Source organism: Carlito syrichta, unplaced genomic scaffold (assembly GCF_000164805.1).
Source record: "Carlito syrichta isolate Samal-C Ts95f unplaced genomic scaffold, Tarsius_syrichta-2.0.1 Scaffold303116, whole genome shotgun sequence".
NCBI lineage: Eukaryota > Metazoa > Chordata > Mammalia > Primates > Tarsiidae > Carlito > Carlito syrichta.
In genome coordinates this window covers 484,404-501,541 of record NW_007247212.1, presented here as the reverse complement: position 1 = coordinate 501,541, position 17,138 = coordinate 484,404, and the positions used below count along the sequence as shown (strand labels likewise).

The following is a 17,138-nucleotide window of genomic DNA, read 5'->3' as shown; positions in this document are numbered from 1 at the left end:
GTGTCTACAACCACCACTACAATAAGGGCACCTACCATTTACAAATATTAACCATGTGCCAAGCAACATGCCAAACCCTACAAAGTAAGTGCAATGGAGCAAATGTTTTTGTGTCTCCCAAAATTCTTATGATGAAACCCTAATCCCCAATATAATGGTATTAGGAGGTAGATGTTTGGAAGGTGATTAGGTGATGAGGTTGGAGCCCTCATGAAATGGAATTAGTGCCCTTATAAAAGACACACCAGAGAACTCTCCAGTTCTCTTTCCACCACATGAAGACACAATGAAAAGTCAGCAGTCAGCAACCCAGAACAGGGCTCTCAGCGGAACCTGGCCCTGCGAACACCCTGATCTCAGGTTCCTAGCTGCCAGCCCCAGATTTTGATTCCAGAGGTTTGAATATGAACTCAAACTGTGAAAAATAAATTTCTGTTGCTTAGAAGCTACTCAGTCTATGGAAATTTGTTATAGCAGCCCCAACAGAGTAAGACAGTACGACCAGCCCCATTTTACACATCAGACAACTGTCTTAGTTAAGTAACTAGCTCAAGGTCACCATGGATGTAAGACTGTGTCTTTTTAGATAACCGGAAAAGCAGGAATGTAAACCCAGGCTGGTGATTTCAAAGCTTATATACTTAGCCACTTCCTACCCCTCCACTGTCTGAGGAACACACCTGGGGAAGGTAATATTCATATCTGAGGTTTCACAGTCTCCTCTCCTCTCCATGACTTGCAAAGGGAAGTTCTCCCCCATCTGCCGGTATGAGGCCTTTATTACCAGGATCAGAATAACCTGGTATGAGGGAAGGACCAAGAAGCTGGAAAAGCTAGCTGGATTTATAACGGCAAAAGGAGAGAAAAATGGATGCAGAAACTAGAAAGGAACTGGAGATATAAAAGGGCCAATGGGATGAGTCAGACAGAATTTTGAGATGATTAACCAATGGGGAAAGTGCATACTTTGGGAGCAGTACATTGATGTGAGGTAATTGTCCAGACATTGCCTCTTTCCTGTACATGTGGCTTCATTCTACCCCTCTCCCAGGGAGTAGTCTTTGACCATGAATGGATGGTCTCTGATGGATATGCATATTCCTAATAAAGAGTTACAGGTGTAGGTTTCTTTCTGCACCCAACAGCTGCCATCACTTCCTCATGGGCAGACCCTTTCCTCACTGACCTGCCACCATCGGTGTCTCCTGTAAGTTCTAATAAACCAATGTCTTTCCCTGCTGGACCTCCAGGTGACTTCTTTGGAATACATAAAGAACCTTATGCACAAGCCCTCTCAGCTTTGGGGTTGTCATATTACAATTGGTAGATCTATATTTAGAGAGAGAAAGATAGGAAAGAGGGTTTTAAGTTTTGTAATCTTTCTTGATTGTGTTTTACACAAGGAAGCAATAAAGATATGATGTGTGAAGGTCAAAGTCTAGACCACAAATTTGTCCCTTTTTTAAACCTTGATTTGTTGTCATTAGATTTTTCTTTACATCCTCATACAAGTCTTTCAATGAACCTTTTGAATTCTTTTTTTTTTAATTAAAAATAATTATTTTTGGAGCCAGGGTCTTGCTCTGTCACCTATACTGTAGTGCAGTGATGTGATCATAGCTCGCTGCAGCCTTGAATACCCAGACTCAAGTGATCCTTCCACCTCAACCTTCCAAGTAGCTAGGACTAAAAGCATGTACCACCACGTTCAGCTATTTTCTTTTTATTTTTGTAGAAGTAGGTCATGCTACAATGCCCAGGCTGGTCTTTTTTTTTTGAGTTGGAATCTCACTCTGTTGCCCAGACTGGAATGCAGTGGCCACTCCCGGCCACTGCAGCCTCGACCTGCTGGGCTCCGGCATTCCTTCTGCCTCAGCCTTCCGAGTAGCTGGACCTATAGGCGCGCGCTACCATGCCCGGCTAATTTTTTGATTTATTGTAGAGATGAGGTCAGGCTGGTCTTTAACTCCTGGCCTCAAGTGATCCTTCTCCCTATGCCTTCCAAAATGCTGAGATACAGGCTGCTTAAATGGCCTTCATGTGGAGACCCCATGTAGAGACTCCCAGGTCACAACTGGGTGCATCTGAAGCACAACTCAGGCACAAGAATATCAGCAGATACATTTCTTTTACATTTTAAAATTACTTAGTTTATTAAGGGCAAGACTCTTAAAGTGTGTCAATTTTTTTTGGCCAAATGCTCATACTACAGAGAATTATGTAGTAGTCCTAGCTACTTGGGAGACTGAGGAGGGAAGATTGCCTGAGCCTAGGAGGTCGAGGCAGTGGTGAGCTGTGATTGCGCGACTGTACTCCAGTCTGGCGGCAGAGTGAAACCCTGACTCAAAAACAAAAACAAAACAAAAAACAAAATCAAAACCATCGATTCCATCCTCCAAAGAGAAGGTTGGCTGTAGCCCTTCCCAAATCTGTGCCTTGCACGTTTGTTCAGTGTCTATGAGAAATTAGGGCTGTGTTTCTGATGCAGTAATCTAAAGGTGACCAGATCTTTGCAATGTCTGGTTGATCAAGGATACCTAATTCAGGCGGCACCCTTGATTTTCTCTTTTCTTTCCAGTGGCTCTGCACTTGAACACCCATACTTGGACCCTTCCACTGGACTGGTTCCCTCTCTACCCCATGTCCAACTCAGCTCCTATGATCCTAGGTGAGACCCTAAGGAGGTGGCAAGGTTCTCTTCCACACCCCAGCCCTCCTCAGCAGGGCAGACCAAAACATCAGCAAATAATTCCCAGGGCTGTTTCCATCATAAAAAATAGAGGAAGAGTTTATAAATGTAGCTTCAATTTCCTTACCCTTCAAGGCCAAAGTGTGTTTGTTATTTTGGTATTTGGAACCCAGAGTATCTTTTTCCTATGAAACCATAAGACGTGTGGTGGTGAGGTTCTCATTCCAACCCACATCAATAAGAAAGCCATAGTGTCGTTAAGACAAGTCTCATTTACAACAAAGAGTAGGAGACAAATACCTATCACAAGACTCATTAAAACAAAAGAAGAAAAAGAAAATATAAGTAAGAAAATTTGTATTTATTAAAATATGTAGACTCAGAGAAAAGCACATTTGTATTTATTAAAATATGTAGACTCAGAGAAAAGTACATTTAGAGAACACTGAAGACAAAGATGGACGATTTTGGAGATTCCAAAAGCGACTTCTGGGTATTTCAAAGGACTTCAGGGTTGAAGGCACTGGTTCTTGTAATATCTAATTATATTTTAAAGCAAAGAAAGGCCTTTTTTTTCCCCTCTGAGACAGGGTTGTCACCAGCTCTTGCTCTTATCAATGATACCAAAGGTTTTTCTTGTCTTGTGTGACTCACCAATGGAATGCAAAGAGGCAAAAGAGAGTTTTCTCAAGGGAACTGAGAGAAAAAGAACAACAACAAGAACAAGAAGGGGATGGTGAAAGGATAAAGAGATGAGTAGACTGCTTGATAAGAAATAACAAAAGCTTTAAGAGTGGATTTGTGTATACAATGTCCCTGGAAAGAAGACAAGAAGCTACTGGTAAAGACTATATCTGGCATTCCCAACCTGGCACCCATCGCTCTAAAAAGCTGTACCGCCATTTGGAGAAAACAGGTGAGTATGTTTCACGGGCAAAGCAAAAAAGAAAGGGACACAGTCAATGGTGTACGTGGTGAACAGTTCTCTTAAAGAAAAACAAAGCAAGCGCTGATATGTTGTGTTTTCCAGTTGCTGTGGTGTAAACACTTCCACCATGGACAATTTTAAGCTAAATGTTTAATAACTGGCTTGCAAAATTCTTTGAATGTTTAACAGCATCCACGAACTGCCCCAAACCAGCTCAAACACACCCCAGGTGGTGCAATTAACCAATTCCATGCTCAGCTGATCACCATCTAGGCCCCTGCTACCCAAGTATGCCCTGTCCTGTTCTGTGAGCATGATGTTTTTGTTACTTTGGTGGTTACTTCAAAACTGGCAGAAAAATCCCTAGTGTTCAGTAAGCAAGTGCATCTCAAAATCACATCCTTTGAAACGCTGCCAGAAATCTGAGGGCAGGGGGCCATTTGATTAATCTAAATTTAAATTCAAGAGTTATCTTAAAGCTGAATTCTTGGAACTAATTAGATTTCCTGATGACTGTTCTATATAAGTTAAAAAAAACACACACTAGTGTTTTTCTAGAATAATTTTTAAACTTAAAGACCAGGGCAGGTTCTTTGTAAAATGTTAATGCATTTCCAAAGTGGATAAGAAACAGGACTTGTTGGACTCAAAGTGCCCGAGAGTGTGGAAAGATTCCTTGACACATAGAGTGTTTCCCACCCCCCACTCCCCACCCAGAGTGGAGTCTGGAGGAGACCAGATACTTAAGAAAGAGCGACTGGGAGACCCCAGAGGAGCAGGGGTGCGACACAGAGAGAAGCAGGGGTACCACCTCCCTGCAGCTTTCAGGGGCTCCTGCCTACACTGTCACCAGGATCTGGTCCAGAGGTTTCCGTTTGAGGTCGGGCACTGTGGCCTCCTTACTGGGGTACCCGACAGGCAGCAGCATCAGCAGCTTTTCATGTGAGGGCCGGTCCAGGAACACCCTCAGACGTGGGCCACAGTTGAGAGGAGTGGTAGTGACAGTCACCAGTCCCACGTTCTAGAACAGGAGAGGAGAAGGGTGCATTTTAAAGTCAGCAGGCAAAACCACAGCTCTACTGCTAGCCTGAGGACCTTCTGGCCCTATCACACCTGATTTCCTATCTCTTCCCAGAAGTTGGGTAGCAAAGAGGCTCTCAGCTCAGGTAATGGTTTCGATGAGCCCACACTTCCTGGCCTCCCCACCTCCTGCCTTCTATTAACCAAGCAGTGGGAAGCCTCTGAAAGAAGAAAAAATAGTCATATTTTTCATTTATGCTTAAGAAATAGGAATGGTATCCAGGCACAGTGGCTCATGCCTGTAATTCCAGCACTTTGCAAGCCAAGGCAGGAGGATCGTTTGAGCCCAGGACCAATCTGGGCAACAAAGCAAGCTCTCATCTCTACAAAAAATTAGCTGGAGGTTGAGGCTGTGGTAAGCTGTGATGGTGCCACTGCATTCCAGCTTGGGTGACAATGTGAGATTCCTACTCAAAAAAACAAAACAAACCAAAAAAAGGAATGGTTACTTTATGGAAAGAAATTGGAGGAATCCAACCACACCAAAAGAATGACCAAAAAAAAAAGGGGGGCTTCCTTTTAGCTAAAGGATCAGTCTACATCTTGGTACATGATACAGATGATAAGAGCAGTCCACCAAAGCAGTGTCCTAGCCCAAATGCTACTATAATTTTTCTACTAACAATTCTTTCCTGAATTCTAGTTATCTGTCTGGAACCTCTGGTTTGTTATAGAAAGTTATGATATTGGCATGTAAGTCCATTCATATGTACACCCATACATATGTATGAATCTGGAGTGACTTCATGCAGTCTCTTGCTGAAATTCTCTCATACAACACCAATATATCCTTGATTTATTACTATTTTATAATGCCTGAGGAACTGTTCTTAGGAACACATGCTTTGAGGAATCTAATTGATTTCTTCTTTCTCTCATCAGCTTGGATGGTCTCTACTTGATCATGGCATTTATCTTCCTTTGCCATATCTTCACATAGTATTTGAATTTGGAATGGATAATGGATAAATCTTGAACTTTCCATTGAGAAAATATGTACATCTTAATTTGGTGTTATTTTATATTGTGGCCCCCTTTCAAGGCATAGCTTTTACTCCATACTAAATTTTATATATAACCAGCAGAGGAAACCTGTAACTACACAGAACATATTAAACAATCCCTCTTATTAATATTATGCTGATTTCTATTTTTATTTTATCTTTCATGCTTGGTCTCATTTTAAGTCAGGATTTCCTTCCCTGGAACCATCAGACCCCTAAAGAGTCAAGGATTGGCTCTGTAAAAGAAAAATACATCTTTCTATTCACTAACATCTGGCTGAAATTTAGCAGTCTCTTCCATTATAAACATAGGCAAAAACCAGAGCAGTGTTAGCAATATCTATTACTTTGTCTTCAGTGAAATTCAGAGATATCTTCATATCACTTTACAGTTGTTATAGATATCTAAAAATATCATTACACTCACCACTACTTTAAAACTACAGGCCTGCTGCTAGATCTTGGTATTTAATGTGTTAACAAAGACCTACAAATTTTATTCTAGACAATAACCCATCCCAGGGAATACAGAACCAACAATGGATGCAGAGCGTCCCCATCCAGTGAAAATGCCAATGTTAGCCATGTGCAGTGGCTCACGCCTGTGATCCCAGCACTTTGGGAGGCTGAGATAGGAGGATTGTTTGAGGTCAGAAGTTCAAGACCAGCCTGGCAATACAAAAATCTCTACAAAATTTAAAGAAAAAAAAAATTAGCCAGGCATGGTGGTATGCACCTGTAGTCCCAGCTATTCAGGAGGCTGAGGCAGGAGGATTACCAGAGTCTAGGAAGTTGAGGCTGTGGTGAGCTGTGATCATTCCACTGTACTCCAGCCTGGGCAGCAGAGTGAGATCCCAACTCAAAAAAAAAAAAAAAAAAGAGGGAGAGAGAGAGAGAGAGGAAGAAAAAAAGAAAGGAAGGAAGGAAGGAAGGAGAAATAAAATAAATGATAGAGAACCCAGAGGCCAAGGAGCACCCCATCAACCTCTTCCCCAGCCTCCAAATAATAAATATCTAAGTAAAAATGGTGTGTGGCTTCCAGACACTTACCCAGACACACTCTTCCAGCTTTTCCAATCAGATTGCTGCTGCTTAGCCTGAACCAGAGCTAAAAAGAAGTTCTGGAAGCTGCCTCTAGAGTCATGCATGGTGAGCCCTGCCTAGCCACCAGGTTTGAGACTGGGGCTCTGTGAAGATTTTTCTTTCCTCCGTTCCAAACGGTGACCTACCCTCAGTACTATGCCTTATGGAAAGCTAGAGGGCAGCAAACTCAACAGGACGGTAGGTGCAAGAGACCACCTATTGCAAAGGTGCGGATGCCACCTTGTGAGCTGAGCTCCAGGTTTAGCTTCTTCTTCCAGCATCCTAAAATGTGTGGGGATGCCCTGACGCTGCACAGCAATTCCTTAGTTTACCTGCTTACAGATTCAGGAAGGAAATGGAATGCCAGCTTCTTCTGGATAATTTTTCAGATAATCTAAACACATTTCTTTTTTGTGTAACAATGATGATATTTTGCAAGATGTCATTCAGCATACATGCTTTTCTTTGAGATAGTGAAGATGTTCATATATTTTTGGAATTCATTGTCCCGTGAAAGTATGATCACTCCCTCTTATAATCTTGTTTGCTATATTTATTTTATGTGTGTATCATCTCTCTCTATCCCTACCCAGACCCCAGTTCCCACCAGAATGTACAGTTCATGAGATAATTATCCCTAGTGGCACCTAGAGACTGCCACATGGAAGGAGATCAGAAAATATTTGTTGCGTGAATGAATGGAATAGTTTGAAATGTAAACCACAGTCCTGGAATTTCATGTCAATTTGCTCTAGCTACTATGTAGGTGGAATTAAAAAAAAAAAAACAACACGTAGCCATCTTCGGAATGCAATACAATGCAAACTTCTCAGAAAGGGAGCTTTATGAAACAGTCCTCCTTAAGACTTTTCAAAAAATTTAAAAAAGAATTTTTTAACACCCTTCTTCAGGAAGTCCTGAGAAAGTGTGCTCCCCTTATGGCTTTTAAATCATTCCATCAGCTCAGAGAGCAACAGTAAACACATTTAGGGAGTTAGTCTCTGTAGCTTTCAGGTTCAAAAGTTCTTCAAGTGTGTCTGCCAAAACTCTTGAAACTTCATGTTGTTACAGGTAAAGGCAAACACAACAACAAATTTTCTAACCCTGAGATGATGTTACAAATGAATTTCCAGGAAGAATTCCAGCTTGTTGAACCAACATATTCACCAATCCAGGTTTCTGGAGTCAGTTTTCACATCAGAACTACCTTGCTTAGGAATTCGAATTTAGATAAACAATTTCCAAATGTCCTTGAATCTGAAACTCAAATGAAATTTTCTAATAATGCCATTCTTTGGCCCTCAAGTCTCAATTCTCTCCCCTGGGCCTGGCGGGTGGACAGCATACCTGCAAGGCAGCCAGCAGAATGCCACAAGCGATGGAAACACTGATCTCATTGTAGTAGTGGACCTTTTTCTTGCCAGTTGCAGAAAAGCCATGTACTTGTTTGAAAATGAGAATCAAGACAGGGGCAGTGTCCAAGTACTCTTTAATCCAGTTGGTTCTGGGAGGAGAAAACAGATTCAGGAGAATATTCACTCATGATGTTTGCTTTCTTTTCACTACCTTTGCTTATTTATGATAAAAATTAAAACATGTTTACTTGTCTATTGTATCTAAATTGAAAAAGAGCAGGGTGTAGTGGCTCATGCCTGTAATCCCAGCACTTTGGGAGTCTGAGGGAGGAGGACTGTTTAAGCTCAAGAGTTCGAGATAAGCCTGGGGAGCATAATGAAGCCTGGGGAGCATAATGAGACCTCATCTCCACAAAAAAATTTAAAAATTGCTAGACATGGAGGGGTGCACCTGTAGTCCCAGCTACTTGGGATGCTAAGGCAGATGGATCTGAGCTACTTGCAAGGCCTGAGTTCAGGAGGTCAAGGCTGTGGCAAGCCATGATCATGCCACTGCTCTTCAGCCTGGGTGAAAGAGTGAGACCCTGACCCAAAAAAAAAAAATTGAAAAAGACCAGAATTTTTGTTTATCTTTTTCTATCTAAGATCATTCCATTCAGTAAGTTGTATTAATAAGTGCCTGGTATGGTGAGACATATGAAACATATGAAATGATGAAAGATACAAAGACAAATCCTATAACTCCAAGTCAAAATTCAGCAAAGTGAAACCTGGTAAGTGCTAGCAAAGAGATATAAACCAAGTGCATTAGGAGTCCCTCGAAAATGGAAATGCTACTTTTAAATAAGAAAATTGGGGCCCGGTGTGGCAGCTTATGCCTGTAATCCCAGTACTTTGGGAGGCTGAAGTGAGAGGATTGCTGGAGCCCAGGAATTCAAGACCAGCCCGGGCAACATAATGAGACCTCATCTCTACCAAAAAAGTAAAAAAAAAACCAAAAACCTAGCTGGGCATGGTGGCATGCACTTATAGTCCCAGCTACTCCGAAGGCTGAGGTGGGAGGATCGCTTGAGCCCAGGAGGTCAAGGCTATGGTAAATTGTGATCGTGCCACTGCACTGCAGCCTGGGCGACAGAGTGAAACCCAACTCAAAAAAAAAAAAAGAAGCTTGGATGAAAGTTACCAGAAATGGAGTCAAGGCTAGGCACTGAAGCGGCTCTGGGAAGGGCACAACAGGCAGAGTCAAGAGACGAGTGGGGCAGAGCCAGGAGGAGAATGCATGACACACCAGGGAACTTCCAGAAGCCTGCTATAGACCGCAGGATGGCGCTGGGTGGCTTGGCAGGTCACATACCTTTTTTTTTTTCTTTTTGAGTTGAAGTTTCACTCCATCACCCAGGCTGAAGTGCAGTGGCATACTCACAGCCACCCAGCATCAAACTGCGAGGGTCAGGCAGTCCTTCCACCTGCCTTCCAAGCAACCAGAACTATAGGCACATGCTACCATGCCTGGCTAATTTATTATTATTATTTATTGTAGAGACAAGGGCTCACCCAAGTTTCCTAGGTTGGTCTTGAACCTGTGGACTTAGGCAATCTACTCGCCTCGGCCTCCCAAAGTGCTGGGGCTACAGGCTGAGCCACCGATCCTGGCCATACAGATTTTTCAGAATCCTGGACTTCATGTGAAAGGTAGGGAGCATTATCATAGGTTCTGAGCAGAAGCAACACATGATGAGATATTTGGGAAAGAGGTGGATTAGTGTGGACGAGAGTGATATCACCAGGTGTGATATTTTGAAGTACCAACTACAAAACCACCCCAGAGAGAAGGAAACCATGGTTTCTCTTATACTATTAACATCTGTACGTTACACTGCTTTATCATACTTCAACCAGCTTAGCCATATTTGACTGTTATCAATTCTTTTCTCCCTACAAAGAGGAAGAATATTAATGGTTTAAAAGATTCACTCTGTAATCACAGTACTTTGGGAGGCCAAGGCAAGAGGATCACTTGAGCCCAGGACTTGGAGACTAGCCTAGGCAACATAGCAAGACCTTGTCTCTACAAAACAAAACAAAACAAAACAAAACAACAACAACAAAAAACACCAGCGTGGTGGTACATGCCTGTAGTCCTAGTAACTGCAGGGGTGGAAGTAGAAGGACTGCCCGAGCCCGGGAGGTGGATGTTGCAGTGGGCTGTGATCGTGCCACTGCACTCCAGCTTGGGTGACAGAATGAGACCCTGACTCAAAAATAAAGCCATATTTGGCCTTGTGTGGTGGCTCATGCCTATAATCCCAGCACTTTGGGAGACTGGGGTGGAAGGGTCGCTTGAGCCCAGGAGTGGAGACCAGCCTGGGCAACATAGTGAGACCCTGATTCCAAAAAAAAAGAAGATCCACTCTGAAATAAGGCTAGCTTGGCTTTGGCCATTGGGCAAGCAACTTAACCTCCCATGGGGCTCAGTTTCCTCCTGTGTAAAATGTAGTTAAAATATATACAGTGACTTTTAATGATGCCAATATCAGAATTTTAAATTGTGGAAACATCAACACAGAAGAACCACTTCTCTTCTGATCCCCTTTCCTGACTTACTAGATGAGCCAGCCCCTCTATGATCTCCATCGGACACACTGTGTCTTCAGTGTCCGAAGCAGACCCAGGGAAGCCACTCTCCAGGGTGCGCCATTCTTCTGCCCCCCCAGTTGATTTGCATGCTATCAAGAGACTGTTTTCCTGCCCCCCACACTGGATTCTATTAGATAAACTTGTATTCTGCATAGACATTTCTATGATTTACAATTCTGACTTTTGTATTATTAAAATATATAAGAAATAGAAAATTATATGCATATAGAGTAAATAATACAAACTTTTAAAAAATATGAGATGAAGATTAAGTAATTTACTTATATTTTAAGGCAGGTCAATTTTTTTTTTCTTTTTAGAGACAGGATCTTGTTATGTTGTCCAGGCTGGTCCCAAACTCCTGGCCTCAAGAGATCCTTCCTTTTTGGTCTCCCAAAGTGCTGGAATTATAGATATGAGCATCTGGTCCTGGGGCAACCATTTAAAAAGATTTTTGTACTTATTTGCTTTGCTTAAGCATGCATTGGTATCTAATATTTTTAGTTTATTTTTGGTTTATTCAATTTTATAAAAATTCATGATGATACCATATTTGAGCTAATAAAAAGACAGCAATGAGCAAGACTTGTAAAAAGAAGGCCAGGTAACACCTTCTGAGTGTGGTGGAGGCCCCTGCCAGCAAGCTGGAGAAGAAAAAATTTGAAAGGTAGGTTTGATCCAGATTGTGTGCTGAGATTTTTTTTTTTTTTTTTTTTTGAGTTTGAGTCTCACTCTGTCACCCAGACTGGAGTGCAGTGGCTGCTCCCAACTACCGCAGCCTTGACCTGCTGGGCTCCAGCGATCCTTCCACCTCAGCCTTGCAAGTAGCTGGAACTACAGGCGTGCACTACCACACCCAGCTAATTTTTGATCTATTGTAGAGATGAGGTCTCGCCAAGTTGCCCAGGCAGGTCTCGAACCCGCGGGCTCAGGCAATCCACTCACCTCAGCCTCCCAAGGCACCAGATTACAGGCTGAGCCACCGAGCCCGGCTGGAGATTTTAATAAGAGTTGTAGATTCAGAGTTGACTGAAACAGGGTGGCAAGGCGTATGCTCACTTGCAATTCTATTGAATAATTAACTAGCATTTATTTGGTTACCTACAATGCATCACCCTTGTAATGGGTGCTATAATGCCAGGCTTTTTGGACCTGGGCTCCCAGGACCCCTACAGTTATTTTTTATTTTTATTTTTTTTAGAGACAGTGGTCTTGTTATGTTTCATGGTCTGGCATTGAACTCCTGGACTCAAGGGATCCTCCCACCTCAGCCTCCTAAGTAGCTGGGACTACAGATGCACCATCATGCCCAACCCCTAGAGTTCTTTGCATATGTGTGTGTGTGTGTGTATTGTCCATAAAGAAAGTCTATAACTAAATTGGATTCTCCAGGTTAGCTTAGTGAACAACAAAGATTTTTTTAATGACTTATAAAATGAGAAGAAAATTAAATTAAAATACTATGTTGTAATGGCTATTTAAATGTATGGACAGTGTATATTAGATGCTTTGGACACAGGTGAAAAAGCAATTAATTCTGCCTCCACTGAGAAAATGAAGAGAGGGACAATGGTATTTTGTAGATAGGGTACACACCTAGAATACTACATCTCTCTAAGTGTAGAAACTCAACTTGACATTGACCAATCCCAGCTTTTCCTGTGAATATACAAAAATATTTATACATTATTAATATCTCACACTTGCTCCAAAGCATAGGAACAAGCCACAACTCCAGGAGATGTTGATTTGTATAGAATTTAACTATCTTAGGAGAAAATAGTGCCCTGGGGCCAAACAAATGAAAAAGCAGTAAGGCCAAGGAGTCCACTTTCTCATCTACCCGACTCTAACTGCCCGGTGAGAAGTCCTCCCATACTTGCATGACTGCGATCCCATTGTCCTTTCCTAGGCTGTGTCAAAGTAAGGTGTTGGGTGGCTGATGCCGAACTGTCCACTGAAGGCCTGCATCTGAGAGCCAGAGGCATTGGTACATCTTCTGAGCATTCTGAGTGCCAAGGACTCTAGCAGCTCCCCACAGGATCTTGTGAGAGGTCAGGACCCACCATTCCCCCTCATGTTCAATCTAAGAAGAGGTTGGGCAGGAAGGAAATCGCCTTTGATGCACTGCAGTAAAACTTGATACACGGAATTCCTTCCACTTCTTTCCTCAAGGAGGAAGCCCACAAAGTTACTAACACCTCACAGAAACCACACATATACTAATCTTACCCTAAAACTAAAATCATTTGGAAGACCTGATCATTTTAACAGATGCACTTTACTTCACTCAAGAGCTTTAGAATTTCACAATCTTATGTGTTCCAGATGGGTGAAAAGTGAAGACCTCCTAGTTTTATTTACTAAGTGATTATTTGGGTCAGAGCCTATATATTTACCAAACACTCATATGGGGATGCAGGGGCGAGGAGGTCTGACTTCTATAATTCCTTCCAGATGCAGATTCAAACTTTTTAACACAACAAAACTAGGAAATGGCAGTGATGGTCATCTCATTTTAAGAGGCCAAACCAGGTCATTGCCAGGCCATTGTGGACATTGCCTTACTAGACTCTTGTGTGGCAATGTGCTCTTTTTGCTATGGGTGTCACCATGCTTCCTGGCTTTGGCCCCCTTCCCTTGGGGAGGTGAATCTCCTCTTTCGTTCTCACTCTCTAATTTGTCTTTTAAATAAACTATATTTTCTAACCCTAAAAAAAAAAAAAAAACCCCAAACCAAACATCTCTTACTTCACCAGCCTTCATACCTCAGTTTCTTCAAGTCCATAACCCATCGTTGTCCCATTCTTTTCATGTAGTTTATTTCCTCTTCCTCCTCAATGATTTCACGAATCTTATGCTTCACGTCCGGGTCCTTCACAACTACAAAGGTCCAGGGCTCTGTGTGGGCCCCGCTCGGGGCTGTTCCTATCATGCATTCAATTAAGATCATTAAAACTGCAGAAAGTATGAAACTATTCATTAAGAATAAATATAACAGTTCATATTTGTTCAAAATGGGGTTAGTTAATCTGAAAAACAAAGTGACTGGTGGGGGACTCTGGTAAATTGCTGACCCCCTGCTGTTCATCATCACTTCTGGTGTCTCTGAGCCAACTGATCGAGACCATGGCCAGGATGGTTCTAGGACTGTGGGAACTTAGCACTGTTTCTCTGGTTAGGGAGAAAATATCCTGAAGGAATTGCATTGAAATCACTAAGGAAACCCAGAGAAGAAATTCTGACAGCCAGAATTCTCCCAACTGTCACTGTTTTAATATTCTTGAAAAAGGATAAAGTCATGAAGCTTAAAGGCAAAATATCTGTGGTGAAATTGTCCTCAAAACACTCCTCAGAAGGCAACTAAACTATATATTGTTTGGTGCCTCTGTCAAAGCTCTGAGTGCGACACCGTGAGGTTTGTGGTCTCATTGGGATTCATAAGAGTTGGGGAACCCTTGGCCCTGGGTGCTTAATACGCACAGCTACGTGTCTTTCAGTCCACAGCGCAGTCAGGTCCCATGTCCCAGGGCAAAGCTTCATGGGGCATCACCTTTGTCCAAGGAGCTGAATTCCCACCAGGCATGGGACTGTGGGAACTTAGCACTGTTTCTCTAGTTAGGGAGAAAATATCCTGAAGGAATTGTATTGAAATCACTAAGGAAACCCAGAGAGGAAATTAGTACGGGTGTGGGCCAGCTATGGAGCTGGGTGTCATCCCTTGGTCCTAGGGTGACCCACTGCTCCCAAGGGTGGACCACAGTGACCTATGGATGGGATCTTTCCGAAGCAATTATTTCTTCCTGCCTGCCTATCTAATGAGGAGTTTAATGGAATACACCCTTCCTATGGCAGGAGTAAGGCATGTGAACTCTCAAGGGGGCTCTTACTTGGATTCATCATATGAAACCTACACAAATCACTTCCAGCCCTAGAAGTCATGATTGACTTGGGTAATACAAGCCAAAAGCCCAAATTTCTGCATAGTATGAATTAACATATTTGAATAAAGGAGAAATTTAGTAACTGCTATTAATTAGTTAAAGAACTCAACAAGTTAGCACATTTGTATTCTTAACTGAAATGAAATATTGTATTCTCACTTTCTGTTAAGCTGGACAATGGATTCACAATGAGTATGCAATCGTTTCTGCAAATGAATGTGATTTATGTAGGAATAAGGCTCCTATCAAGGGAGACTGTCAGAAGGGCTTTCTCATGTATCTCCTCGCCTTTTCCTGTAGCTCTCATTTTTTTTCTCTCTATGGAGATATTAATTGGCATTGCAAATGGGTTTTTCTTGCTTTAGTTTACTTTGCAAATTCACATGAATAAATTTTGCCAGTTCATTAGAATACTATACTAGTGCATTATGGTGTGTTATATAAGAAAATTGTGAACTGGGCTCAGTGACTCAGCCTGTAATCCCGCACTTTGGGAGACTGAGGTGAGTGAACTGCCTAAGCCCGCGGGTTCGAGACCCTCCTAGGCAACTTGGCGAGACCTCATCTCCACAATAAATCAAAAAATTAGCCAGGCGTGGTAGCGTGCGCCTATAGTTCCAGCTACTTAAGACTGAGGCGGAAGGATTGCCAGAGCCCAGCAGGTCGAGGCTGTGGTGGCCGGGAGTGTGCCACTGCACTCCAGTCTGGGTGACAGAGTGAGACTGTAACTCAAAAAAAAGAAAGAAAGAAAGAAAGAAAATTGTGTATATTAAATCACCCTTGCATCTCAGTAATAAGGCTCACTTGGTCATACTGAGCATTTTTTTTGATGTGCTGCTAGATTCAGTTTACTAGTATTTTGTTGAGGATTTTTGCATCTATGTTCATTAGGGATATTGATTCACTGCATAAACAGAATTCAAAGCAAAAAAACATATGATTACCTCAATAGGGACAGAAAAGGCATTTGACAAAATCCAACATCCCTTCAAGATATAAACCCTCAACAAACTAGGCATCGAAGGAACACATCTCAAAATAATAAGAGCCATCTATGACAAATCCACAGCCAACATCATATGGAATGGGTAAAAGTTGAAAGCATTTCCCCTAAGAACTGAAACAAGACAAGGATGTCTGCTCTCATCATTCCTATTCAACATAGTACTGGAAGTCCTAGCCAGAGCAGCCAGGCAAGAAAAGGCATACATGCATCCAAATAGGAAAAGAAGAAATCAAAGTATGTCTCTTCACAGACAATATAATTCTATACCTAGAAAACCCTAAAGATTCCACCAAAAGATTCTAGACCTGATACATGACTTCAGTAAAGTTTCAGGATACAAAATCAATGTTGAAAATTTAGTAGCATTTCTATACAACATTCAAACTGAGAACAAAATCAAGAATGCAATCCCATTTACAATAGCCACCAAAAAATTAAAATACCCAGGAATACATCTAACCAAGGAGGTGAGAAATCTTTGCAAGGAGAACTACAGAATACAGCTGAAAGATGACACAAACAAATGGAAAAAACATTTTATGCTTATGGACTGGAAGAATCAATATTGTCAGAATTTCCATACTAACCAAAGCAGTCTACAGATTCAGCACAATCTTTATCAAGTCACCAATGTCATTTTTCACACAATTAGAGAAAAAATTTCAAACTTCATATGGAACCAAAAAAGTTTGAGTAGTCAAAGCAATCCTAAACAAAAAGAACAAAGCCAGAGGCATCACATTACCTGACTTCAAACTTTACTGCAAGCCTACAGTAACCAAAACAGCATGGTACTGGTACAAAAATAGACACACAGAGCAATGGAGCAGAATAGAGAACCCAGAAACAAAGCCACACACCTACAACCAACTGATCTTTGGCAAAGGCAACACAAATAAACAATGGGGAAAGCAGCCAGGCTCGGTGGCTCAGCCTGTAATCCTGCACCTTTGGGAGGCTGAGGTGAGTGGATTGCCCTTAGCCCATGGGTTCGAGACCCGCCTGGGCAGGTGAGACCTCCCTCTATAGTAAATCAAAAAATTAGCCGGGCGTGATAGCGCGCGCCTATAATTCCGGCTACTTGGAAGGCTGAGGCAGAAGGATCGCCGGAGCCCAGCAGGTCGAGGCTGCAGTGGCCGGGAGCGGCCACTGCACTCCAGTCTAGGCAACAAAGTGAGACTCCAACTCAAAAAAAAAAAAAAAAAAAAAAACAATGGGGAAAGCACAGCTTATTCAGTAAATGGTGCTGGGAAAACTGGCTAACCATATGAAGAAGGTTGAAGCTGGGCCCTTACCTTTCACCATATCAAAAAATTAACTCAAGATGAATTAAAGACTTAAATGTAAAATCTCAAACTATAAAAATTCCAGAAGAAAACCTAGGAAATACTTCTCTGGACATTGACCTAAGC

General features: G+C 42.1%; 1 protein-coding gene across 2 annotated transcripts in view; it reads right to left on the bottom strand.

Annotated features, from left to right (window-relative positions):
• Positions 1–4,444: 4,444 nt before the first annotated feature.
• The window catches only part of IYD (iodotyrosine deiodinase), a 33,056-nt gene continuing 20,362 nt past the window's right edge, over positions 4,445–17,138 (bottom strand). The window contains exons 3-5 of one of the 2 annotated variants that reach the window (XM_008057749.1): positions 13,545–13,704; positions 8,132–8,288; positions 4,445–4,638 (exon numbers count right to left, since the gene is read on the bottom strand). In XM_008057749.1, the coding sequence (XP_008055940.1) occupies positions 4,456–4,638; positions 8,132–8,288; positions 13,545–13,704 (500 nt within the window). In that variant the 3' untranslated portion in view covers positions 4,445–4,455. Of the gene's footprint in view, positions 4,639–7,169; positions 7,179–8,131; positions 8,289–13,544; positions 13,705–17,138 lie in introns of those variants that run through there. The other variant, XM_021712181.1, reaches the window with a different exon arrangement.